At 46.7% G+C, this 26,990-nt stretch overlaps 1 protein-coding gene across 14 annotated transcripts in view; it reads right to left on the bottom strand.

The window, feature by feature from the left end:
* Positions 1–26,990, bottom strand: part of MYO18A (myosin XVIIIA) — a 1,313,149-nt gene that overhangs the window by 314,156 nt on the left and 972,003 nt on the right. For all 14 annotated transcript variants that reach the window (XM_069615286.1, XM_069615296.1, XM_069615289.1 and 11 more), the window contains 5 exons: positions 21,628–21,717; positions 19,127–19,246; positions 12,276–12,387; positions 786–913; positions 3–157 (listed from right to left, as the gene is read on the bottom strand). In XM_069615286.1, the coding sequence (XP_069471387.1) occupies positions 3–157; positions 786–913; positions 12,276–12,387; positions 19,127–19,246; positions 21,628–21,717 (605 nt within the window). The remainder of the gene's footprint in view (positions 1–2; positions 158–785; positions 914–12,275; positions 12,388–19,126; positions 19,247–21,627; positions 21,718–26,990) is intronic.

Here is a 26,990-nt window from a genome sequence, read left to right as displayed (position 1 = left end):
ACCGGCGTTGCTTCTTCTCCAGCTCGTGATTCCGCCCTTGTTGCCCTTCCAGGTGCAGCTTGGTGTCCTGCAACTCCGATGTCAGCTTCTGGCACTTTTTCTTCAGCTGCTGGAGGGCCCGCTGTGTTTCATCGCCATCAGCCTGCAGGTCAGCCAACTGTGAGGAGTGGAGGGAACAGAGAGGAAGGGCATAAGGCACACGTGTGGGCTTGGAACACCACTAACAAACCCCAGGACCAGTGAGAGGATTTGGGGTGAAGTCCTTCCTGCTAATGTTCCCTGGACCCTCTAAATGCACAAGAGAATTTAAAGAGCATCTACGTCCTGGCAGAGCTCACCTTGCTTCCGGGTGTATGCCAATTCATGGACAGCCTGCCGCACCCTTCAACATTATTCCTTACCCCCTGCATCACGCCATGGGAGCTCCAAATGACAACAGTGACACTGACTGCACTACAGGAACCAAAGAAGGACATTTCCAAGCAGGTAGCACACCTCCGGGGGACGAGAGTCTGCCCAGAGACCTGCACACCCACGGGTAAATAACCAACTTGGCTGACTCCCTCTTTCACATCTGCCAGGTTGATACCATAGTAACAACTTAAAGACATTGCAGTTTGCACTGTGCACTATACAAATAGTAAATACAATGTCTACTTCTGATTCATAAGGCTATGCATGAGGAAAAATCACTCCTGAGATTGGTTCAGTCCCGTGTGGTGAGGTCTGGTGGATAGCAGGGGTTTCCTTGGAGCTGGCCCTGCGCTCTGGCTGCTACGACTCACCCTTCGCTCGAGCTGGCGCTTGCTCTGCTGCTCCACCTCCAACTTGTCCTCAAAGTCCTGCTGCAGGCGCTTCTTGGTGAAGTCAATCTCCCTCAGAGAACGCTCATACTTGAGGCGCCACTCGCCGCCTAAGGGACATGGCAGAAAGCAGAAATGTCAAGTCTGTTATCACCACATGTAATTCGAGCTACTGCCACTTTCACATCACAAACTGAGTAGCATGAAGTCAATAGTTGCAGATTTTTTTATTTTTATTAAAGGGGTACAATTCGTGTTTAGCACGTGCAGTAAAAATACCAGGTAAAGGGCTGCATGTTGCATTTTCATCATCATCATCATCATTACTTTATTTTGGCTAAAAGACATTAAAGTATTACACAAATATAAAACATTACAAATATTTTTTCCATATGAATACAGACAGATTAAGCCAGCTAGAGATTGAACATGGTCTGGGTATCTCTTGGTTATTACAGAATAGCTGGATACATTCCTACAATCGGCGTTAGAACACAAAAATGACAAAAAGTGTGTCGGAGAACCTTGACCCTGGATGGTCTGAACAAAGGGGCTTTGCTTGGGGGGCTGTTCCATAGTAAAGCAGCATTTGCTCCTGTGAGCACAGACCGATGGAAGATTCTTTCACAAGGCAAAAGGCTGTTAGAGAATTAGGTGGGGGTCCACCTGATTTATTTAGGTTTAATATCCCCTCCACTAGTCGTGGTCACCAAGATCAATTCCAATGGAATCAAATGTATTGGCTGCCTGTCGACAGGTCCTGGTACAGCATAGAATTTGCTCCCGATTGACAAGCGCGCAGTCCGTCACCACCCAGAGCCAACAGAGGCACTTATTTAAAAGGGCATCTCTAGGTTCGTGGTGGTTTGGGGCAAGCTTGGGGACCCTGTGAAGATAGAGTGATCCCCCTACCTGTGACAACGTCGCCCTGATACCAGGAGCAGTTAAACTGCCCAAAGAATGACCCATCTGGGTTGTGGCCCTTCCAAGGCTGATAATTTCCCACGGGCAATAGCTATGTGGGGAACGGGGGGGGAAGGGTGGTACAGCAGAAAGGACTGGGAACAATAGTCTGATTCATTGCAGGCATAATTATTTGGTTCTGTCTCCTCATCTGCTGGTCCAATGAAAAGATGGGTAATTATCTTGGGCCCGTTAACAAGCCCCCTATCACTCTGGGTTACACCAGAGTTATCAGAGCTAATTTCAGGGACAGGCAAACAATCGTCCATATATTTTTTCTTGTCCCCAAGGCTGGTTGGATACCCCCCCTTGCTCACTCCACCACCCATCAGTTCAATCAAATGAAAAAACAATTGTTAAATTGGAAAATTTCAACCAGAACAGTGCTACACTGGCAAACGCAAGGTGGTGCCCACTCGCAGCTGGATGAGTTGGTAAAACGTTAGCCACTTGCTCGCAGAAGAAGGGCAAGACACAGGGCCACCACCTGGTTACCTGGTTACCGCCGGACTCGCATTACCATTCCGCCTCTGTGATTCCCGGAATTACCGGGGCATTACAACCCCGGTTTTCCAGAAATCACGGAGGCGGAATGTTGTTAATCCCCATTGAGTCCCATGGGACTCAAAGGGAATGGGGAAGTGGAAACACCGGCAGCATCTCGTAATGCTGCTGGTGTTTCCTCGTCCTCCTGCAGGCGGGCGGTGTTAAACCCGCCAGGTCAGACCTGGCAGGAACATTACCTCCCGCCTGCAGGAGTTGTAATCGCCCGGCATCGAAACAACGGTGGCGGTGGGTTTACCGCCACTGTTTCCATACCGGGCGATTTGTAATGAGGCCCACAGTGTCTTATCTAGTGGAAAGTCACCAAAAGGCCCTGCTAGTACCCACACCCATGGGGTTAAATTCATCAGATTAACAGGGCAGAGTTATTCTTCAGATATCTTGAGCTGCGTTAAATTATCCCATGTAACAGATGTTCCATTACAGCTGGCGAGGGAGTAGCTGGGAAGTCGAAGGTCTAGAACATCTGAGGCTACAGAGGTTGCAGTGGTTCTAGGCGTTATACAGGTGGTGCGGGTAGACATTGCGGAATCGGGTTCAGGGGCAGTGCCCCCCACCCCTGCGGTCATCTCAGGGGGAGCGTCAGTGGGTGTCAGGGGTAACACTGTTCCCACGCTTTCATTTGTGGGACACGGGCATCCAGCATTTTCAGGATTCCCAAGTTCGGCAGAGACAACGAGATCATGGGCTACAAGACCCTCCCTCCCCATGTACGAAGGCTGGTTAACGAGTCAAACAAGCCCAGGAAATTGTTCATTTCAGCTATAAGAGAGTGGGCTTCAGCAAAAGATCGTGAGGCAATCACTGCGCGGGGCTCTATTTTGCATGTAGTTGACAGTCGGTCTGACACTAGAAGTTTTCTTTTTACTAATAACATTTTCTGTTGGGAGAGGAGTGCAGGAACAACTTTAGTATTAACTTTCTCATCCAGAGCGTTGGACGTTAACCCATCCCTTAAGGCTCTAGTCCTTCTAGTTCCCTACTTGAATCCCACTGACAGGGCCGGCGCTAGGCGTGTGCAGCATGTGCGGCTGCACTTGGCCCTGTGCCGCGTTGACTCCCTCTTGCAGGCTGCAGTGTGGGCCGTGTGCTCAGAGTCCCTAAGCTTGCTGCAGTCCACTCTGAGGACACAGGGGGCACACTCTGCAGCCCGCATGACGGGGAAGCTTGCTGGAATATCTTTTTCAAAAGCAGCTGTTGTCCCTCAAGGTTTGGCTCCCTTTTGTTTCTTCTGGGGAGGCAACTTGTCTCCCGTCAACCTCCTGCTGCAACTCTGGAGAGACAACCCCCCTCCAATCCGCAACCCCCCAGCGGCCTGATAGGTGCTGCAGGCCTCATAAGCACTGATCACTTTCTTTCTTAAAGCAGAGCGTTTAAAGTGGGTGCAATTTACCATTTTATTTTTTTAGATTTGTAAAGCTCACTAACGGCACAGGGGCATTGAGGCGCTGTTGCAAGTAATGTTTTAGTTATAGGTAAGAGCAGGGCTGGACTGCCCCACCGGGACATCCCCCGGTAGGCCTCTGGCCTGTAGGGCCTCTTTTTGAGCGGAAGGATACACATGTGTTAGCATAAACACATCGCGTGATTTTCCTCGCCTCCGTCTGGGTGGTTTGCCTTGAATTGGCTGTCACCACTGACCGAGGCAGCGGCACCGGCATTTATTTATTTTTTCCCAGCATCTGGGCTGGGCCCGCGCCTGCGCAGGGCCTCCTGGGCTGGGCACCAGATTGGAACCGCACGTGCCCTGCCTGCTGCCCAGGCTGCGCCTGCGCGCACAGTGCACACATTAGCAGGCAGGCAGCTGGTCCGGGCTGCATGAGGCCTGGCATTGCAAGCCACAAGATCGATCGATTGTCAGGTGAGAAGCGACTAGCGAGACACACTGCACATTGATGATATGTATCTCGAGTCTCGACTCGAGATTGTCCACGTAAGTAAAGTTAACTTGCAGTGGCTGCTTGAAATCATTCCCTAGAGCCCTGTTATTGGGCTGTAGAACCGTCTAGGCCAGACTGGGTAAGCACATCGATGCTCGGCTGGTGTAGGTTCAGCACCTGGGTGAGGGAGAGCCCAGCCGAGGGTCGATGCAGCATGACCTACCCCGGCCTGTCTCTGCTGGTAGGGCAATAAGGCAATGCCCGAACCAAAAACACAACAAAATGCTAGTTTGGGCCTGTTTTTTTTAAACATAGTGGGCCACTCTTTGTGGACCGGTTTGACAAGTTACTTCGCTCTGCAGCTAGTAGTTTTGACCAGTGTTGCTGAATACATTTTGTTTAAATTGCACAATTTGCATCACATTTTATCAAAAGCCTCGCCCTTGGGTACTACTCAAACAGTCTGTCACAAAAGCAATGAATTGCCACTTGCAACTGTGGGCCACTTGTTCAAGGTGCTCGAGATAATGTTATTCCCCAGCCCGACCCTGGCACCAGGTCAGACTCCGGCCGGTGTCTGCAAGTGGCTCGTCTCAGCCCAGACTGTCTCAAGTGGCATCATCCGTGCATGTCACCACAACACTCCAAAGGTTGTGTACCCATGACACGTCCTCCAGTCCGCGTGGCTGTGGCGAGAGTCACCTCACTCCACCCCTCCAAAGGCCACGTGGGGTTCCCTTATGGCACCACCGAACACATCATAAAGCGCCAAGAGGTGGCCATGCAAATGACAAAAAGAGCGCTATAGAAGACCCAGCACATAACATATGCACCTTGCACACAGAATGGGACCCATATCACCACGTGCCCTCCACATGCACACTGCAGGGAGCACAACAGGGGCATCGCGTGCACACTGCAAGGGTCACCACGGGGTGCAGCACATGCACTCCGGCACACCTTGCGACCTTTTCACGTACAGAGAAGTTTCAAATCAGGTCTCCTCTGGTCTGTGATGGTCACTCACTGCTACTGTTGATGAAATGCATGATTTTGTTCAGTATAGTAACTTAACTTAAAGCCTGCAAGTCAAGTTACTTTACTGAACAAAATCAGCTTTTTCTTGAATCGTGCATTATTTGCAGCGGCAGCCAGTCCCTCAAATCATTCCCCAGGACAGAGCTCTCAAGGACTGTCCGTCGAGGTTCCCTGCCCTGGGGAATGTAGGGCAATGGCAGTGCGCGTGAGATGGGGGCTATCGCTTGTTTTCTTTTAAAAGTTGTGGCTGCCAGTGACGCACAGAATCTTCAACGAGCAGTAGCTGGCCTGGTGCAGTAATTAGACTGCTTGCGTGAGTCTAGCATGGCTCTCAATGATTTCATGTTGATAAATATGTTAATTTCTTATTGTGTTCCGGGTATGGAACGTATAGGGAGCATCAGCATGCAGTGTTCGTAGCAATCTAAGCTTTTGAGTGCAATAGGCGCTTTGCTCAGATGTGTCCCAAGACCAACGTTTTTAACACATTAGGCACGAAATGTGGATGGTTCCATAATGAGACCCCTCCCTCCCCCTTCACAAGTGGGAGATTATGAGACAGAAATAAGTAGAATTCAGTTCGCCTATAGACTTGAATGGGGCGAGGGATTTTAGAAGGTAAAACTTTATGGGAAAAACATTTGTGTCTGCAAAATCGTGATTCTCCTTCCCGAATAAGGAGGAGTTGGCGTGTATGCTTGCCCGGCAGCAATGTATATATCATTTTGCTGGTGCGTGCCTGGCACACTCACGTTTTACCTGCTGCAAACGTTTCTACCCAGTGGCAGTAAAATGGCTCTTAAACTAAAGTAGTCACCTCATTTCCACAGCATATGTCCATATGTCTTGGCGTCAATCAGTGACAGCACCTTCTGGCCCCACTGCTTGAGTTCAAGTAGTGACAGCCTACATTTGGTCTCCTTTCGAGTGAAGGGTGGGTGGTACTAGGGAAGGAATGATGTCAGACCGAGTTATGCTGCTGGGGCCTGCATTTGGCATTATATGGCACATGGTCTTCTGAGGAGGGAAGGGTGGGTGGCATTAGGGAAGGAATGAGTTTCAATGCAAGCCTGCCTGGTCAGAGCGAGGTATGCTACCGGGCCCTGCATTGCCTTGGGAGAGCAACTGCAATTCTGCTTTGCTTTGCTCTGTCTGCTGTTTTTGAGATGAGCGGCAGGTTCCTGAGTCATCGTGTGTTCTGGTTATATTCTGGCTTATGTCCATCCACTGTCATTCTAGCATTCTATCAAATGCTTTTGGACATCGTATGTTTGGGGGGGCTCTGAATATCCAGCGTTTACAATTGGAAATGATAAGTTGGCGTTGCTATTATGAATGTTGTAGTGTGGGTATAACCTAGCTTAATTTATTGACTTATTTTATTTCTTTGATTTGTGTAACACGCCGAGTGACTGAGTTTACTAGATGAAATATGTTGACTGTTTCTTATGAATTGTTGAGTGTATGCGAGTTAGAGCTAAGGTGCAAAAGAGAGCTTTACCTGCAATGGTGAAAAAGACCCAAGGTTCAAATGTCAACAGGTTTAGAGAAATAAATAGGGTGCATAAGATGGTAATAAGATCGCTGTCTCTGTCTTCCCTCTGTTCCCCCCTTTGCCTGGTCGCGCCTTGAAACACTTGTTTTATAGCTGCGTTATAACTGCTTTATCATCAGATGATATCATGGGCTCTGTGCAAGGTGGTAAGAGAGACAGGGAGCAAGGGGGGTGTCACAACAAGGGTGCTGCCAGCAAATGGCGTATGAATGTGTATTGTTGGGAGGATGAAAATAGATTCAGGGTGTGTGGCACAATGTATACAAGGGTGAGTGAGAGGTAAGTAGGGTGCAGGAGAGCAAGAGAGTGTGAGGTGAGAACGATTGGTGAACAGTGTGTGGTGAAGAGAGCGAGGTACTCATAAAGAAGACCGGTTACAGAGAGTGGGCTAGAGGCAGAGGGAGTGTGTTAAGGAGGGAGTGCAGTAGAGAGAGAGGGACAGAAGGGTAGACAGACAGTGAAGTAGGGAGGTGGGACTATATTAGAGAGAGGGAGATAGAGTGTGATAGGGAGAGAGAATAAAAGAGCAATTTGTTATTATTTGTGTAATCCTTCCTCATTGTTCTTTGGATTACAGGGTCACTCACCCCTTTACTGAAAGGTCTCTGTCTGCTGAGGTAGCTGCTAAGGGGCCCTTTTTGTGGAGTTTGGCACTGTATGTGCTATGGGGGCGGGGTAGAATGAGGCACACTCTGCTGTGTGGAGGTGTCATGTGTGTGCAATGAGGACCTGCATGTGTGCTGATCAGCTCTTACAGGCAGAAGAGGCCTTTGTTGTGCTGTGTAGCCTGAATATGCACAGTATATGAGATGGGGCACTGCTTGTGCTAAGGGGCCCGATGTGTGCCAAGAGGCCCCTGTGTGTGTGTGCTGAGACCCTTTCTGTGCTGAGGGGCCCCTTTATGTGCTGGCAGACCTTTGAATGTTGTGAGCAGATTCTGTGCATACGGAGTGGCTCCTGTATTTCATGGGGCCCACTGTGTGCTTTGGGCCCCTCTATGCATGGTTTCCCATTCGGTTCTATGTGATGGGTGAAAAAAGATCCATTGTGCTTAAATGTTTGTGCAACTGGAGTTGGAAAAAAGATCACAATCCTTTCCCTGTTCTCCCACCCACCTATGCCACTTGCTAACTCTCTGGGGGACACCACCAGTGCCCACCAATATTTCACAGGCCTCCCCACTTTCATTATCTGGGGGCACTACGTGGAACTCCGATGACTCATCCAAGCTCTCCTTACCTGACCCTTCCACTTCCCAGACCATTCCCTGCCTACCTGCCTATTCCCTCCCATGTCGCCACTTACCACTGCTCCCCCAACGCTGTCCTGTCCCGTTTCGCGTCCTGGTATTGTTTTGCAGTATGGGGTAACGCCGCCCTATCTATGCGCCTCTACCAGTGTAGCAAGGGCCTATACCTGCCTGTATGAGTGGTGCTCCACTGTGTGCTGATGGGCCTTTAGTTGCTGAGGAGAGCTTGTATATGCAGGGGCCTTTCATGTACCGAAGCACTCTTTGAAAGTGTTGATGAGTCCTGCATGCGCTGATGTACCCCATAAATGGACTGATCAACATTTTATGTGCCGAGGGGCCAACCTCCGCATGTGAATAAGGCCATGTATGGGGGGCGCATAGTGCGTGCTGAGTGGCCCCTGTGTGTTCTGAGGGGCTCCTGTGTAATGCAGAGTCTCATGTAGTGCTGATGGACCCTATATGTGTTGGGCAGTCCTTGTATGTGATTGGGCCCCCAGGAGGCCTTAGTTGCACTGTTTTGAGATGTGGGGCCACTACCTATGTGTTCGAAGGCCCCTGCATGTTTTAGGGAAGCTCAATATGTGCATTGTAAAGCTCTGCCTGGGCCCTTTGGAGACTCGGTCAGATTGTCAGTACATATTTTGGCACAAGTGATGAGATACCTTTGAGAATGAGGTGCATTTGAGAATATGGTGACCTGCCCATTTCTCAAACTAATGCAAATAAAAAAGTGCATTATCTCAGCTGTTTTATTTGCATTCGTTTTTAAGAATGTGCCCCTATATGTGCATCTTGTTCTGTTACTTAATAAAAACATTTGTTACAATCCATGTATTATTTGATATGTTTCTTATGTTTATTGAGACTGATATTGCACTCGTGGTTTGTCCATCTATCATTGAAGATATACTTTATGAGATCATGAACTTACTTAAAACATGAATTTTTAAAATCCATATATGATTATAACATGGTTTAAATGCACTAATTTTATTCAACATCTTCTTGGGGGATACTCGCAATCCCCTCATAGAAAGGTTGGGCTCACGCGCTATGCTCGCTCCTTCGACGAAATATGGGGCCACTTTGAAAAAAAAATCCAGGGCCACTTTTGGTTCCCAGTCCAGCCCTGGGTAAGAGTGCTTGACTATTGATGGCCTATTTAAGAGAGCATTGTTGTGATAACTGCTGAGGGGCATTTTCATTTTTAAAGCACATGCAAAGCTGCAGTTAGCTGCCTAAAATCTGTGCCTTCCTCCAGCACAATTAAAAATAGTGCAAAAAAAACGTTTTAGCTATTTGCCTTATTTCCACGTGTTTATATTTCCCAAACCAAAAAGTGTTTAAGTAGAATTTAACATTTTCCTCACATTATATATGAAGCCTGCAAGTGAGCCATGAACATTTACCAAGGATGTGACAAGAGAGGTTGTCATTCTGGAGACTAGAAGGGATATTTTCTCTGGTTCTGGCCCTGTACTGATTTCCAGGGCACAAGTCGATACATGTGGGTGGACAGCGGATAAATGCAACCATGGTTCTGTGTTTTTGAGGCCATCATTTAAAAAAGTGTGCTTGCTCAAGCGTTCAGCTACTAGGATTTCACACCAGGTGGTCATGTTTCCAATAAGAACACATAATAGTGCCATTAAAACTCACCTCTCATGTTTGGATTTTGTTTTCTTTAAAATATGTCATTATAAAATTGTTGGGCTTAAAAGGTGGGCACCTTTTATACTTTGCTAGTGTAGTTATTGGAAATTCTCCCCTCGGATTACCATGTTTTCGCAGCTGTCTACATATGTAGTGGTCATTATCTTGTGATGTCACTTCCTGTGATGTTATCACATGTAAATAAAGGGGCCTGCACTTAATTTACCGCTCTTGGCTTTGCAAATCCTAGGGCCGGCCCTGCCATTGGGTCATTTAGCCCTGAACCCATGGACGAATGTCCCAAAGTCAAAAGAAGGATAGCAGAGTAGGTGCTCACATTGGCTCCAATCTGTATAGACCCACTCACACTCCTTCACATCCTCCACCGTGCTGGTACCAGCAATTATCCCGTGCAGGGGAGAGGGTCTAACAAGCAGGCAACTTTTCTGGAGGGCCCCCAGATAGCCCTCAGGCAAACCACGGGCGCAAACACCCGCACCCTTTCCCCCCACGGGGGGCAAGGGGGATACAGCAGTTCTTAATCCAAAGGGGGGGGGGGACCCAGCAACGGGCCAGCAGCAGCAGTGAGGAAAGACTGACCCAACGGGTTCAAACACCACACCATTTCCCCCCGCGGGCATGTTGCATTTTTTTTTTAATAGACTGCGTTCAAAAAAGAAGTTCAGAATTCTTTCATAATTTGTGTATATTTTAGAACCAGTGTGCACATTTTATTAAAAAACAGCGGGCAGATTATTTCTAAAATGTGGGTACAAACGTTTTTTAAAATGTGTGCCCAGAACTTTCAAAATAAAAGACAGTGAGCAGAATTCTACTCAAAAGGGACATTCTAAATGGCAGTCAGTTTTGTAAAAAATAGCGACTGCTGCGTTTTTTACAGACTAATGTTCAGAAATGTTTTATAGTGTCTGCAAACATGTCTAATCGGGGTGCCCTTTTTTTGTTTTTTTAAAGAGAGGGTGAAATTAAAAAGAAAAAGGTTGGTATATTACTTTGTAAATCAGCGTGCAGGATTATTTTGGAAATGTAACTTTTCAGAATCCATTACAAACCCCCTTGTGCAGAATGTTTGACATTTAAAGCGAATACTTTCTTCAATTATTCTATGCCACTATCCCATTCCCCATGCGGTTGGATGAGCCAAGAGTACGGCGGAAAGGGGACAGGACACAAGAGTACCCTTTAAAAACATTGTGCATAATTCATATACACAATTGTGCAAAATCCTGAAAAAATATAAACAACAAATAGTTTGCAAAGTCCATTGATTACTGTGTACAATTATCTAGATGCAAATTTCCTTTAATGGTCTACATTAGTCTTTAAAAGGATGTAGGTTGCTCTATAGAAATTAGTATGTAGCTTTCTTTTACGCCATTATGTAGATCTTTCTAAAAATGACTTTGCAAAATGTATTTTAAATTAGTATGTGGAATTATTTAAAGAGCCAACACATAATTATTTAAAATGTAATTCCTGGGTTTTCAATAAAAGTGAATGTTACGATTAAGGGAGGCTGTTTGCTCACGCTGGCAAGCACTATTTTACAGGATTAGCATAATTCCCAGAACAGGCGAGAGATTATCTAACATTTGCACCAGTGGTAAAAACAGGGGTCAAGTCCTAAAAATTAAAGTGGGGGGACACGTCAACAAATGCAATGGGATGTGACGTCACGAGAAATTAGCATATCAAGGTGAAATATGCACATTTCATTACATTTGCTTCGCATAACCACCCAAATTGCACAGGACGAATGTAATTTGCCTTTCATAAAAACAACACACACACAAAGCCCAGAGAGGATTTTTTCTTCCAATAGTGTTTTTGAAAACGTTAATGCTTTAAACTCCAAGAACCAATACAAGTGTTTTCCATGGGAATTGCAGTACCGAAATGAGACATTTTACCTTTAGTTGTTAGTTATTTTTCATCAGGTTATTTAATGAAGTGGTGAAGTGTCCGGCCTACAAACCTGACCACCGTGGTTCGATCGCTGTGGTCGTCTTTAATGCATAAATTCAAAGAATACATTTACTGTTTATCATTTTAGCTGGGGGGGACCGAGTCCACCCTCTGAAAAAAGTGGGTGGACTCCGTCCCCCGCGTGTATCCTCGACTTGAGCCTTGGGCAAAAAACTGAAGAGCAAATGCTCAGGTAATACGGGATGGAGCTAACGGGTGCTTCCCCCAATCTCAATGAACTAAAAAGGTTAGCACTAGGGCAGACTGTTTTTGGGTCATCCATTTGCTTTGTAACATGAAAATAAAGCTTCAAAAATATATATTTGTTTAAAACAGAATGGTTCAGTTTTTCGGTGTAAACCTTTTTAGATAATAAGGCTTGGAAAAATCCCTGCTGGGTCCATTCGGTAATAAAGAAGCTGCAAACTATTGGTGCTAAATTCATTGCTCCTTTTTGTGCACAGGGGCAAACCTTACATAATCAGGCCCAAGGGAACACGAATGAAACCTCAAGGTGACTGTGTCCAGTCATTGCAGGCTCTGGATTCGGCAGAGATAAGGTAGCACAAAACAGGACGCACCTGCGTCATCGTCATCCATCTCGCCATTGAGCTCCGATGCACGGATGAGTCGCGCCTCCATCACCTCCATCTCCATGGAGTCCATCTTCTTCACGAGTGCCTCATACTTGGCCTATTAGGAGGGTGAACAAAAATGTGGTTATTTATAGAGCACACCAATCATGAAGGTCTATGGAACAAATGGAAAACCTAGCTGAGAGGAATTTGTAGATGCTCTACCCCCATCTTCTACTCTCTCAGACTGTGCACTGTATCAGAGTCTAAGCAGAGGCCGATCGGTACCGGACCTTAAACCATGAGTCAGTCTAATCTGGACAATCGTCTCACTATGAACCTGCAACCACTCAGCCAATGGCATCAAAAAGTTGGCTACGCCCGCAGGAATGCAAGGCTGTGGTAGATTGTAGTGGGCCATAATATTGCCCAGCTATCATGGGCATATTTGAGTAGGTTTTTATCTACCGAGGTAATGAAATAACTAAGACAATCTAAGTCAGCACACAGGGAAGATTGCCGAATTGACTTATTTGGATATTTCTTGTACACTCATGTTATGTAACTGGATCTTGTATAGCATGACTTTTGACCTTTGCTGGATTCTTGATAGCAGATCTGAAAGTGAGGGGGAAATTAGTAGGGAGAGGCATTGAAGCATGCAGACTGGAAGCATCTGCATCTGTTCTTTGTGTGCTACTAAGGCTGTAGGTGAGTTGGCTTGGGGCATATGAGTTTATATGGCTATACTCCAGCCTCAAGTGTTATTAATCTGCCCGGTTATTTGCTAACGAGTTCCGCTCTGCAAGCATACTTGGTTGTGTGGAGGGCTCCAATGTGTTGGAATGATCGGCAAGGTTTGAGGAATGCTGGGTGTCAGAATAGAAGAGGGGGGCTGTCCAAGAAACCGTATGCAAATATGGAGGGTGAGCGGGTTAGCAGGGGAGTTGTCATTGTCCATGTCTGCGGATATTTGTTCACATATATCAGTTTCAAATAAGCAGAACAGAAAGACATTGCCTTTTTTATTTTATGGTTACCTTATATTCCCAGTGTCCATATTTGGAATTAGCTGGGGCAGTACTCGAATTTGGCATCTTCAAGTAAGGCATCATCAGAATTGTAATTGGTTATTTATCACGCGCTTACTACACAGAGGTTTCTAAGCGCAGACGAGGGGATCGAACCTGTGTTGCTTCATGTTGCCCTTGCTTCCAAGGGGAGGGCGTTGCCCCCGAGCTATATTCCCGGCCCAGAATAGCTTATTAAACAAGCACTGCCCAATCCAACGGTTGCGGCTTTTGGGTCGGCATGTGGATAGGCATTTTTCCATCTACTTCTATTTCACGTACCACCTGGCAATAGCTAGCAAATTGTGCTAGCTAGCAAATTGTGCTTGAACAAGGGCATATTAAGTTAGTCCCTGACAAATGGCTATACAACAGCCAAAACTGCTTCAGATACGCAGATATACTGCATGACCTTTTAACAATTTTAATTTAAAATGATCCTCTGTTCCATTGCACTGCATTTTATGCTGGTCAGTAGGCATACTTTGTCCACGAAACCACTTCAGTGTGAGGTAGCTTGGGAACTACATTTCCCAGAACTCCTACAGTGAGTGTAACCATGGTCACATCACTTTTAGGAGCTGACAGGCTTAACTGCAGCCTGTTAGTGCAAAGCGCTGATGCACAGCCTGTTTCGCTTGTTCTGCGGGTTCCGGTACTAGATGCCTAGGTCTTCCTATTGCTTTACTTAGCTTAGTAAAACGTGCCTCCGTTACCCATATACTGCTGTATAATTTGATTGTGACCAATATGCATTTTGTTCAGCCTTACAGCACGGTAATTATAAACTTAGGATTGATGCTATAGTGAAGAAATACTTATCCGAATATCGCTGTTACATGGAATACAGCCGCTGTTTAAACCAAAAGTCACTACTTGATGAGTTTAATTCCACGGTTAATGACATCTCTCAAACTTGTATGAAATCCAAGCCCACGTTTAACAATTTCCCCTGTATTAGTCCTATTGTTTGTCATTTATCCTCCAATATTATTTCTGATTATCCGGAATCTTTAGCCACCACTGATCTAAATATTCATAGACAGTCTAATAACACCCACTTAAACCTAGTTCCTATCCTTCCAGAACCTATTGGTACTTGGAGCCTTTATTCCAATTGTAAGCTCCCCTCCCATCCTCACCGCAATTTACTAATTTCACGTTCCATTATTTCACACAAGCTTCCTCACCGTACGCTACGTTCATCAACTTGTGCCAAGCCAGTGATTTGATTAAAAAGGATGCTACTAAACGTTTGGTCCCTTCCTTACCATACCACCAAGGTTTATGATTGATTTGATTTTAGATCATAACAGCGACCTCTTTTCCTTGACTGAAACTTAGTTAAAATAATTCTCTGGGCCAGCTACCACTAACGTGCTGCCAGAAGGATGTTTTTCAGTTAACAGGCCACACAGCCGGGGAGGAGGGTCGGCACTTCTTTTAAAAACCAAGATTGGGTCTTCTGCAAAATTACTACAATTAGTAAGTCTGGGAGTATCCACCTACTATGGATGGACTATGCTGCTATACCTTCATTGAGACATACTATCCTCAAGATTTATAAACAGGATAAAACTCTCCTCCACTACAGGAAAAAAACCTACTTTCTGCTCAGTCCGTAACTCCTCACTTCTCTGCGTTTGTAGAGACCACTTGCAGCATCTTTGACTCTGACCTTATTGTGGATTCTTGTACATGGGAAATCTCTAGTATTTCAGAGACCATTTGACCATTACAATGTAAGCTTGTGCCTGCCAAACAGGATAACAAGGGGTGGTACTCACCCAAGCTGGGCACTTTAAAAGCTACTCTTAAAAGATCTGAAAGATCATGGAGAATAAACACTAACCGTAAAAACAAGCTAAAATATATACACAATTGTATCATATATAAAAGAGCTATAAAGGAATCTCAACGCACTTACTATGCCACCCAAATAAGTACTGCTCCTAAACTCCACAAAAACCTACTCAATATTCTGAACTCCTTATCTAAACCTAAACTTAGTAGGGCTCTAAATAAACCATCAGAAAACTGGTGTAATACCATGCAACCTTATTTTAGGGATGACATCAACATCCAATCCAAGCCGACGACACCATCTACCAACTTAATAGATACTCGAGTCAAAATTCACTTTTATTAAGATTTGACTCATGATAGTTTACCACCAAGCCCAGAGGCTAGTTTTGTTTTCAGAAATATCTCATGTCAAGAAACCACTGCTATCCTTGCTAGTTTAAAACCTACAAACTGTCCAGATGACGTTAGGCGTTCAATACTCATAAAAGACTGACCATATTTTAAATCCAATATTAAAGACATTATTATATTAATCTTTTGAGAAGGCTTTAGTGCCATGTGCCTTAAAAAGGGTTGGGTCACACCTATCCTAAAGAAACAAATAAACACATTCTAGATCCTTTTTTATGTGTGAATTATCGCTCGATAAGCATACCATTCTTACAAAAAATATTAGGCAAGGTAGCAACTAACCAACTAAGCCACTATGTTGAAAGTCGCAATTTACTTAAACAGCTTGAAGCCCAAACAAGCTCTTATAGATATTAAAGATTCTCTATTAAATATCAAGTTGAGGGAAAGATATGGAGAAGGTTTTTATGTTTACCAAATGGTGTCCCTCTTCCAGCAATTCACAATATCCTGGGCACGTCCTCTTTAGCCTCAAGGATAGGTTGGGCTGATTTGTGATTGTTTTGCTGTTTTTCAGATCCTGTAGAGAGCTCCTTTTTAGTTTTTTTGGCAGATATTCTTTTGTCCGCCACTTGTTCTGTTTTAAACACTGGGGTGGAGGGTGGGCAGAGGGGCCGAGTGTATAGGGGCTTTGAATGATGTGGGTTCATTAGCTAATGAATTGCCTTGTTTCCCTTGAAGAGTTAAAAAAGGTGTTCCTTACTGACTGGAACTTGAACAGAGAAAATGTGATGGTATATAAGATCTCAGCCAATGTTCAGTATGACTTCAAGGCACTGAATGGTATGCAATCCTTTTTGATGATACACCCATCCAGATATTATCGGAATCTGTTACTAAAAAAGAAGCTGAATCTATTCCAACACTCAATATTCTTGGGGCAAGAGAAAAGGTGCCCAAAGCAGAAAGACTTTGCAGGCTATGCAACAACGAGGTTGAGTCCTTGGAACTTTTTGGTTATTAAATGCCACAAGCTGTCCGATCATTGTAAAATTATGTTTTGTAAATTAACTGACCCTGACAAAAGTGAAGATAAAGTGTTCATGTACTTCTGGCAATGCTTGCTATTTAACCCCTCTAACTTGTGTATGCTGCTATTTCCTTTTTATCTTGTTTGAGGAGAAAATTGTGTTTTGAAATGATTGTTTTCATGCTTGTGATAATAATTATTTTAAACAATTGTTTTTAAGCTAGTGATGATTCGAAATGTATTTTAATGTCATTGCATTTAAAGTATAAAAGTTTTGTTTTAAAACTCTATCATGTGCTGGTTTCAAGTGCTTACTTCAAGATGTGACAAAATTCCAGGCAGAGGCTGAGACACATTTGAGTCTAGAAGCCGAAAAGGTCTCCTTCCACCTAACCTATGTTTAGTTCCACAGAGACTAGGAGTATGGTGAATCTTCTCCACAATCAAATGAACAGGCTAGGCCAGCACTGTTGTGGGCTTTACTAATCCTTCCAACAGCGTTATAGATTCACATGGAGAGCACTGTGGCTTATTTTGATTTAGAGAGGGTAAAGAATCTGCAGACATCAGTCCCGCACAGGGAAGTCACACATTGGAAGCTGAGGTGGGAGAATAAAAGCAGTAGATTCTGCTCTAACCAACTCTAAAATTAAGTTTTAAGTATTGTGACAGGGCCAGTCGCATGGGCCTGTGAAGAAGGGGGAGGGGGATGCCCACCCCAAACCCACTGGTACCCGAGTGCAGGCAGGGCCCCCTCCCCACCCCTCCTTACCTGTAGTGTAGCGGTCTCCGGGCCACAGAGAAGACAAGCACTGCGGTAGCAGCAGCAGGGTGCCTGCCGCTGGTTGCTGCGATTACCAGCAACACTGGCAGGGAATGTCGATGAGGGAAGCACGGCACCAAAGGGGTGCTGCACTAACCCACAACACCAGTCAAGGAGCGAGGCTCCACCAGACAGTGTCATCTGGAGCCCGCAAAGGGGAGGAAACGCCGCCACTAACCCACCAGGGATTGATTATTAAAATGAAAGGTCCCATGAGGCCATAACCCACTAAACCACCGGGGATTATTATATTATTATTATTTTAAAGGGCTTGCAGCCCTTCAGGAATCCAGGGTCCATGTTGGAAAAGGGGCAGGGCTTACTAGCCCTTTTAAGACCTGCCTTGGCCTTTCCCTGTCACACCCTGGAGCCAGGTAAGCTATTGGACAGGGTAAGTAGCCAATCGTGGGAGGGGTATACAACGAAGTGTGTGTGAGAATGTCTAAGTGTGGGTTAGTTGGGTGAGTACAGGAGGAGGTGGAGGACGTCCGAGAGACCAGTGAAGGCGGGAGCATTTTGGAGTGCAGAGGATATTGATAAGGAGGGGGGTCTGTGGAGTGTTTGTGTGAGGGGTAGGAGTAGTAGAGTGGGACAGTAGTAGTGGCAGAAGTAGTAGTGGTTGGGAGTAGACGTAGTAGCTGGTGGGAGTAGAGGGCGATGGATATAACTAGTCGGGAGGGGGCTAGTCAGAGCAGGGTGAGCAGGGTACCATATCCCTGGGTGAGCAGGGCACCATATCCCTGAGTAATCTGGAAGGTGGTAGAACGAGGTAGTGGTAGTAGCAGAGTGGGAACAGTATTCAAGTAGCCGGAAGAGTGACAGTGAGTGGGAGAATAGAAAAAGCTATTGGTATAGAGGTGAATAGGAGTTAGGAAAAAAAGGATTTGTAGGAGCCTGTAAAGTGGAGTGAGAGGAAAGAGGGAGAAGAGGGTAGAGGGTATTAAGATCAAAGGGGGAGGTGGAAAGGCAGAGAGAGATTGGAGGGACAGTGACGTGGTGGGAGGAGAACAGTTGGAAGGGATTTGTCTAGCGAAGGGTCAGGACTGTGAGGTTGTGGAAAGAGTGTAAGTGATGCTGGGTAAAAGGCGGCACCATTCCCCATTTTCCCAGCAACTACCCAATGATAGGAGAGGGAGGAGATAGAAGTTCCCTAGGGAGTCAGGTAGCCAACGACTTAGGGAGAACACCATTAGTGGGAGTAAGAAAAGAGACAGATAGGGGTTACCGATGAGTAGAAGACGAAAAGCCAGATAGGGGTGCCTGGGGCTGGGAGGTGATTTCCAGGCCTGGAGAAATCAAGAGAGGAGAGGGACGGCCCTAGCGCCAATCATCACCAGTCCCATAGACCCCAAAAAATTAAGGAGAGAAGCGACATTCTGACAATTTATTTTAAATAAACACCCTTGAAATTTACTAAAGGAGTCAGCGTAGTTATTTGTGGGGGGCGCCCAATCACAGTATCTATGCAGGAACTGCATGGTAATCACCCAAAGAGCTTGGAGGTGCTCCCATGCACATTTAAAGCAACCAGGAAACTATTTTATATTAAAAAGGAAATGTCCATGCTGTACTGAAACCAAATATAAATAGTAAAGCATTAGAATGAAAATTGGCGAGTAGTAATGTGAATGTTTTCCTATTAGCAAGATGGAGGGCATGCGTGTCACTAATGGGCCCACTTATGGTGGGCTGATGAGCAGCTATGAACTCCAGCCCTCGAGCTGGAATGGAGCCAGTCCACAGGCATAGCTCAGGAGAGACGGTAGTGCTGCTTCACCTGAAGATCCTTCATGTCCTTCTCAGCCCGAAGCCTCTCCGAAGCCTCGCTCTCCAGGAGCTGCGAGGCGGACTCCCCAGTGTTCCTCTCGTCCGTAAGTTCTGAATTCAGCTCTGTAATCTAGGGGAGCAAAGAGAGTTAGATGCACGCCATGAACCACAATCCACCAAGCAACCAGTGAAAGCAAAGCAAGAAACCGAGGCTTTGCTTTCTGATTCCAACACAGTCCACATTGGGGATAGGAAGATTACGACGCGGAAGAAAGGGTCGAATTTGACTATTTTTTTTAAGGAATTTAGCTGTAAATATATGTGGGGGGTAAGAGGAAGGGGAATCTTGATAATAAATTCAAGAGGTTGTCAGGGGTGGGGGGGGTACTGCTGCGTGGGTCTTCCCAGCATATATTTGCAGCCAAATCGAATTAGCGAAAAAAACTATTTCGACAAACTCTTATTTGAAAATTTCATTTCGATGTAATCACATAAAACCCCACATTGGACTTCGCATCTCCAGGCAGGAGAGACTCGCAAAAAACAGGTGCAAATAAAAAAAGGCCCAGAGGGTGCACCTCTTCTTTGCACTCGTTTGAGAAACGTGCAGGTTAACTTAATCTCAAAGGTGACCTGCGCATTTCAGTGGGGCTGGACAGCAGCACAAGACAGGGTTCGAAATTAGGATTTGATGAGCCTGGATGTGGCAACTTGTCCAGAACCTGCCTCTCTCTGTCTGCATTGCGCATGCTCCATATTGGCGCATTTGAGTGACTAGCCCGCTTTACAGGAGCACTTTATATGTCACAGGGAGTTTTACAGTTTGAACAGTAGAAACGCAACAAATAGGCCTTCAGACCACTTCCAAGAACTGCATGCAATGTTAAATAAACTGCTGCAAGAGTTGCCAAGTCTCTCTCCTCACGATTGGCGAACTGTACACAAAAAAAAAACCAAAGTGCCTCCACTGTGCGTAACATTCAACATCAGTGGTTTGCAATCTTTGGCTCTCCACACGTTTTAAAGGCCACCATAGTAAGCATATTCAATAAAGAGGGATCATGGGAACTGTAGTCCAAAACACCTGACAGATGCAGGATGCGAACCCCAGCACATTTCTAGACGTCCTGTTCTTAAGGAGTTTACTTAAATAGACAAAACTTGTCAATACTATTGGCTATGTAAATCAGAAATCAGGAAAAATCTAGAGAGTGGCAGCCAGCTTGATCGGTTTCAAAAGTTATTGTGGACGATTTGAATGAATCGTTTTTTTTAAAAGGCATAACAGCTTTTATCCGCTTGGCCACAGAGTCAATGTAAAGAGCAAATAGCTGGGGAGACATGGTCAGAGTTCATCTTTACAAAGGCGATGTGGCACAGCATTCTCAATACACTGAAGACGACTGACAGCAGCGGTGGGAAAGCGCAGGTACAGAGCTTTACAATGGTCAAGTCTACTGGAAATCGGGCTATTAACAATTTGCACATCGGTCGGAACAAAACACAAAATGAAAAAACCTATGGAGAGTCTGGGAATGGCAGGAACATGTCTGGTTTATTGAAGAACTAGGGGGAACAAGGATAGCATTACATGGAATGTGGCGATAGACATGGGCCAAACAGGAGGGCCAAAGAGCCGAAGATCAGAGATTAATAAGAGAGGAAAGAGCGAGTACCTTGAATATGGAATGGTTGGGAAGGTTTTGGTACATCCAAGCATCTACCAATGTAAGGCAGGCTTTACACTTATCTGGCAGGTGGCTGAATGGCCCTCCCATTTCCAGAGAACGTAGCTGTCATTGGTGTACATGAAACCCCAAGGACTCAACCAAAAGAGCCAAAGGTGAAACAGACAGATGCACATAAAAGACAGATCCCTGGGGAGCACCACATCCAAATGGCGGGGGAACTCAAAAGTAAAAGGTAACAGATTCACTCCCTGGGGAGAGATCCTAGAGATTTTGGGAGAATCCAATAAATAGTCGCCCCCCCACCCCCAATTCCAAAAGAATTGCACTTTACAAATGTAAGTAATACATTTAGAAACATGGATGTAGACCGTCAGCTGTAGTGCTTGATCTGGACAACGTAACTCATAATGGACTCAATTAAAAACACACCGACTCCCACTGGTAATTTCCAAACGGGGTATCTTTTTAGCACGGCTACCTTTTTCACTTGCACACTGCAGCATAGTCGGACATACCCTGCATACAGAAATACGCTGCGACCTACCCTGCTATTAACTGTTTTTCGCCCAAGATGTCTGTTTTTGTTGAAAGTAAGCTAACCCTTTAGAATATTTAGACGTAGGGGAGACTGCAAACGTATTGATGGTTAAATGATTCTGCAACATCAGTGTGGCACTCTGAAGTGACTATTGCACAGCCACTATACCCAACACCAAATAACAAACAAATGCATTTAAATGGTAGTCACAGCGCCAATGAAGACAAGTGTACCCAGAAACATAGCACCATGGGGCCAGCTGCACCGCCCCTGGTGACATACCCTGCTCTCCAGGCGGTCGTTGCTCAGCCGCAGCTCATTGCGCTCTTTCTCCACCTTCTCCAGTTTGCCCTTGAGTTGTTGGATCTCTTCCTGGAAAAAAGGACCACAGAAGTTAGATGTGTTCTCGCAGATATTTTCGAACCTTCTCTTCCCAGTGCCCCCACCCCCACCTCCCCACAAGCCAGCCACCAAAGCAGTATTAGGCATTCATCGAATCATGCTGTGGAACCCACAGTGACACCCCAAATGCATTCGCGTTATAGAGCATGACATGATATATGATATGGCATTTATAACGAGCCTATACACAAGTGTTTCTAGGCGCGATGAGGCAAGGGAGGGGGAACAGAGGGAAGACAGACAATGGTCCTACTAGGCCAGGTATCATTCAGATCGCACAAGGGAAGGGGAAGGAGGAAAGTGCGGAGGGGGAAGGGGACAGTGCAGTACATGGGATAATAAGATAAATAAAGTAAAAGTACGGCGAGCAGGTGACAAGTGCAAGGGTAAGTGCAGACAGCAGGTGTCAAGTGCTGGTAGTGGGACTGTAGGAATACAGAAACAGTCCCCAAGAGGGGGGGTTGCCAGGAATACAGTGCAGTTGTGCGACTGGCAGGGTAGGGAGCCTTGGCCCGAGATCAGAGGGTGGCCAGGTAAACAGTGCCGTTTCAGTATCAGCCATGAAGTCAGCAGGGGAGAGGCGGAGAAAAAGCAGAAGCAAAGAGAAAGGTTTTCAGGTGCTTCCGGAACCAGAGATGAGTCTCCTCAAATTACAGGGAGGCAGGGCGGCTGTTCCAGAGGGAAGCCCCAGCTAAAGAAAGAGATCTATCACCAACACGTTGCTTGGAGAAGCGTCTGACCCTGGGGCAGTTGGAGGCGGATGAGTGAAGAGCTTGAGAAGGAAGATATTTAGGAAGAGAGAGTTGATGGTATTGAGGCCCCAGGCCCCAGAAGGCCTTATGGACAATGCAGAGGGTTTTGAACTTAATCCTCGCAGCCACTGGGAGCCAATGCAGAGATTTTAATCTTGGAGAGATACGATCCCTCGGCTTGAGGCCAAGGACATGTCTCGCAGTCCTGTTCTGGATGAGTTGCAGAGGGCCGAGAGTAGAAGCAGGCAGCTTTAGAAAGAGGCTGTTGCAATAGTCCAGCCTAGAGAGAACCAGAGCTCTGGAGACCGTGAGCTTCTGGGGGAAGGAGAGGAAAGGAAGAATACCTGAGAGGAGGTTCGGCTGGTAGTGAGACTTCTTAGAGACGTCAGAGCTGTGAGGAGAGAAGGAGAGTGTGGAGTCGAAGATGACCCTGAGGTTTTCGGCCTCACAGTTGGGAGCAGGAAGAGGGCCAAGAGAGGCCAGCCACAGAGGGACAGGAAAGGGGGGAGCGGGTGTGCCGTTGAGGAGAATCTCGATCGTACTGGCATTAAGGCATAGATCATTGGCTACACACCACTCCTGGATGGCGGACAGACAGAGATGAGAGGGGGAGAAGAGGTGGCTGAGGGTAGCCTGAAAATGAGCTGAGTGTCATCCACATAGCACTGGAAAATGGAGCAGAGCGCGGCAATCCAGTGGGCAAGAAGTGCCAGGTATTGGTTGAACAGCCAGGGAGAGAGATTAGACCCCTGGGGAACACCAGAGGTAGAGATAGAGGAGAGGAAGGACCCAAGTTGAACCTGGGAGGGTCGATCAGAGAGGAGAGAAGTCAGCCACGCCAGGGCCTGACCAGTGATACCCAGGTTATCACGGAGACGGTTGAGCAGGATGGCATGGTTGACCGTGTCAAAGGCAGAAGAGAGATCAAGTAAGATGAGGACACAGGGGGTGTTGGAATCAAGGTTGGAGAGCAGGTCTTCAGGGATGTTCAGGAGAGCAGTTTCCATGCTCCTGGCAGCTCTGAAGCCAGGCTGATGATCATGGAGACAACCAACAGATTTGGTGTGAAGATTGAGCTGGGAGATGGCCAGCTTTTCCAAGAGTTTTCCCAGGAAAGGAGTGATGGCGATTGGGTGATAGTTAGCTGGGCAAGACGGGTTGGGAGAGGGTTTCTTAAGGAGAGGGTGCACAAGGGAGTGCTTCAGAGGGGAAGGGAAGACTTCAGTAGCGAAGGAGTGGTTGCAGAAGTTGGCCAGGGAGTCAATGTGGTCCTTGATGGTTTTGGAAGAACAGGGATGAACCTGTTTTGACAAGACTTTTATCGATCAGACTTGTCTAGAAACCTTCTCTAGGGAGAACAGGGGAAAGGCAGAGAAGGGGGGGGGTACCGAAGAAGGGCCAGAGGAAGAACAGGGAGTAGAGGGAGGAAGGGGAGAGGAGGAGAGAGGACAGGATGTCCTGAGTTTTAAAGATGAAATGAGAAGCCAGTGCCGTGCAGAGGGCTTGGGAAGGGACAGGGGAGGTAGAGGCTGCGGCAGGATTGGCCAGTTACTTGCAGATTTTGAAGAGTTCCCCCAAGTTATTAGATGCCGCAGAGACGCGGGCTTGGATGTGAGCTCTCTTCTTGGTGCAGACAGAGATCCGGTATTGCTTTTGGAGCAGGCGGCAGGCCAGTTTGTCAGAGGATGTACATGAAGCATGCCATTTCCTCTCAGCCACCCTGCACTTGCGTTTAAGGGTGACAAGGTCTGAGTCGTATCAGGAGTTGCACTGTTGCTTAAATAAATGCATCCTTGTTTGTTTCATTCAATGAGGTAAGATACCTTCCCTTATTTCACTCAGTTCGATATTTAATAGAAGTAACTTGTGTTACTTTCATTAATTTTGTTATCCATATGTTTTAAGTTAACTTGTTTCTATATCCCGCTACTGTGTTCACAGGTTGTCAGAGCTCCCCCAGTGAGTAAAGTGTCCCCGACACTTAGCCGGGCATTGCCGCTCTTCCACACAGCTTCTCACCCTCTGCGGAAAAGCCTGCTTGCCGGGCCTCCTCGCAGCTCTCTCCAGCAATCATGTTGAGCCTCGCCCACACGGTCTGACAGCTCCAGCTGTTCGTCTTTTCTCCAGGGGCTTCTCCGACCTGCACTGTTTCTCCGGCAGGTTCACTGGGGACTCAGCAGGCGTTGCGACATCTTGGCTTCTCCTGCTCCAGCACAACTCCTTGTCCACCTGTGGTCCAATAATGGATTGCAGGTGTGTTCCATCAATTATTGTTGCCTCTCAATAATAGTACAGGCCCGACCTTCATGCATCTTCTTCGCCCCAGTACCAAAATGGTGAGAGGAGGTAATCTCTACTACTCTCAATTGCCTCTTCTTCATCTCAGTACTTTGATGTATTTAAAGGGGGTGGGGTGAAGTGGTCCTACTTGCAGGATCATCCCTCCTGCTCCCCCGAGCCTAATATATGCATTAATGCTGCTGCCTTGCACCTGAAATCAGTGCACCAACATGAGGCGTGGCGGAAAATGGTTGCTCCTGGCTTTGTTTATATGTTACCTAGCAACTGCTAGCTCCATTCCTGATTGGGCCTCAACCGCTATTTCCGGGGCCTAGCACCGCCGGAAAGCGCGAGCCGGCACTCCACATCAAGGCACACTATTTAAGGCACTTGCATGTCAGTAAATGTCCGGGCCGACCCAGTGCTGCGGATTGCTGCATCTATTCATATATCCGACCCACGCCACGAACTCCTCAAAGGGTAAGAGCTTATAACATTGCACGGCCCCTATTGCAATTACAGTCTCTGCCTAGAACATTCTGGCTGCGAAACCCCACCAAGAGCCTCTGACCGAGCGCGCGACGTGGCACGCCAAGCACACTTACCACCTACCCGCAGAGGATCACCCTTTCCAAACGTGCAGAAGGCCCACCCAGCTCCTCTAATTGCCTATGTGAGCACTTGAACTGCTAATTTGAATGCAACTAGTCTGATCTAGTCTTTAGGGATCTGTTTCCCTATGTTTCGTATAACGCATGGTTTGCCTCCATCCGCTCTTCCGCAGTAAAACGCTTCACAGCTTTTAACTGTCTCAAAACGCTGCCTACTGCTTCCCATTCCATGTGTCGACTGTGATTAGCATGATTTTTTTCTCTGACTACCGTCCCAGTTCATACGTGCATCCCCAATTGATTGCAAAAGGCCTGAATTGTCCCACACTACTTTGTAACTATAACGCACATTACCGACTGTAGATTAGCTTGAATGATTGCTAACTGTATTTCCAGCCTTGTGCGCCCTACCATGAGTATCTTGTTCATATCCCTGGCCGCTGTTTAGCCCTAATGTCTGGCTCTTTGCATTATTAACTGTCTGGAAGTGATTACTTGTCCACTAATCACTAGAAACGTGTAAGGAACAAGTTACTTACCTGTAACTGTTGTTCTCCAGCATGGGTCTGGCATGGATTCACATGCTCATGAATATTCCCCGTCGTCAGGCTGGGAATCCTCGATAAAGAAAAAAATCATTTGCAGTTTCGTTTCTGAACTGTCTTACTTTGTACTTAGCCAATCACTGGTCTCTGGGTCATACTGCCTCCAGCCAATGACTGCCCTCTCCCTAAGCCCCTCCCCTGGCAGCCATCCTCAGATTTGGTAGCACGTAAGGTGGCAGTACGACCAATTGAAGAGCCGCAGAGGGGAAGGAGGGAGGGTTTGCATGTGAATCCATGCCAGACCCATGCTGGAGAACAACAGTTACAGGTAAGTAACTTGTTCCTTCTCCAGCATGGGGACTGACATGGATTCACAAGCTCATGAATACAAGAATACATAGCAGTACACACATGCACAACCACGGGAGGTGGCAAGGCTCAACATTAAGCATATCATCAACTCAACATTAAGCATCTCTTACCTCCTCACCAGGCCCACCTTCAGGCGAACAGGTTGCGCAGCACTGCTTGGCCGACTCTGGACTCCTCCCTGGAATCCCAGTCGACGCAGTACAATCTCGTGAAGGTGTGCATCGACCTCCACGTAGCAGCCCTGCAGATGTCCAGCGGGGGCACACCAGATAGGAACACTGTGGTACCGGTGATCGCTCTGGTCGAATGGGCTCTCGGACGGCCGGGTAGTGGTCGGTTTGCCAACCAGTGACAGTGCATGATGCAGCCGGCGAGCCATCTGGAAATGGAAGCCTTCGAGAGAGCCTTCCCTTGATTCACAGGTCCAAAGTTCACAAACGGCTGTGATGTCTTCCGAAAACTCTTTGTGTGGTCCACGTAGAACTTCAGCGCTTTAGCTACATCCAGCGAGTGCAAAGTCCTCTCGGCCGGCTACAAAGGCGACAGGAAGAAAACAGGTAACACCAAAGCCTCATTGAGATGGAAGTCCGACGGCACCTTGGGCATGAAGGAGGGGTGCGTCCTCAGCACCACCCTTGTCTCGTGGAAAGTCAGGTATGGAGGTTTACAGGAAAGGGCCTGGA

Source organism: Ambystoma mexicanum, chromosome 9 (genome assembly GCF_040938575.1).
Source record: "Ambystoma mexicanum isolate Mex_15411 chromosome 9, UKY_AmexF1_1, whole genome shotgun sequence".
NCBI lineage: Eukaryota > Metazoa > Chordata > Amphibia > Caudata > Ambystomatidae > Ambystoma > Ambystoma mexicanum.
Note: the sequence above shows the minus strand (reverse complement) of the source record. Positions and strands in the feature narration are given on the sequence as shown.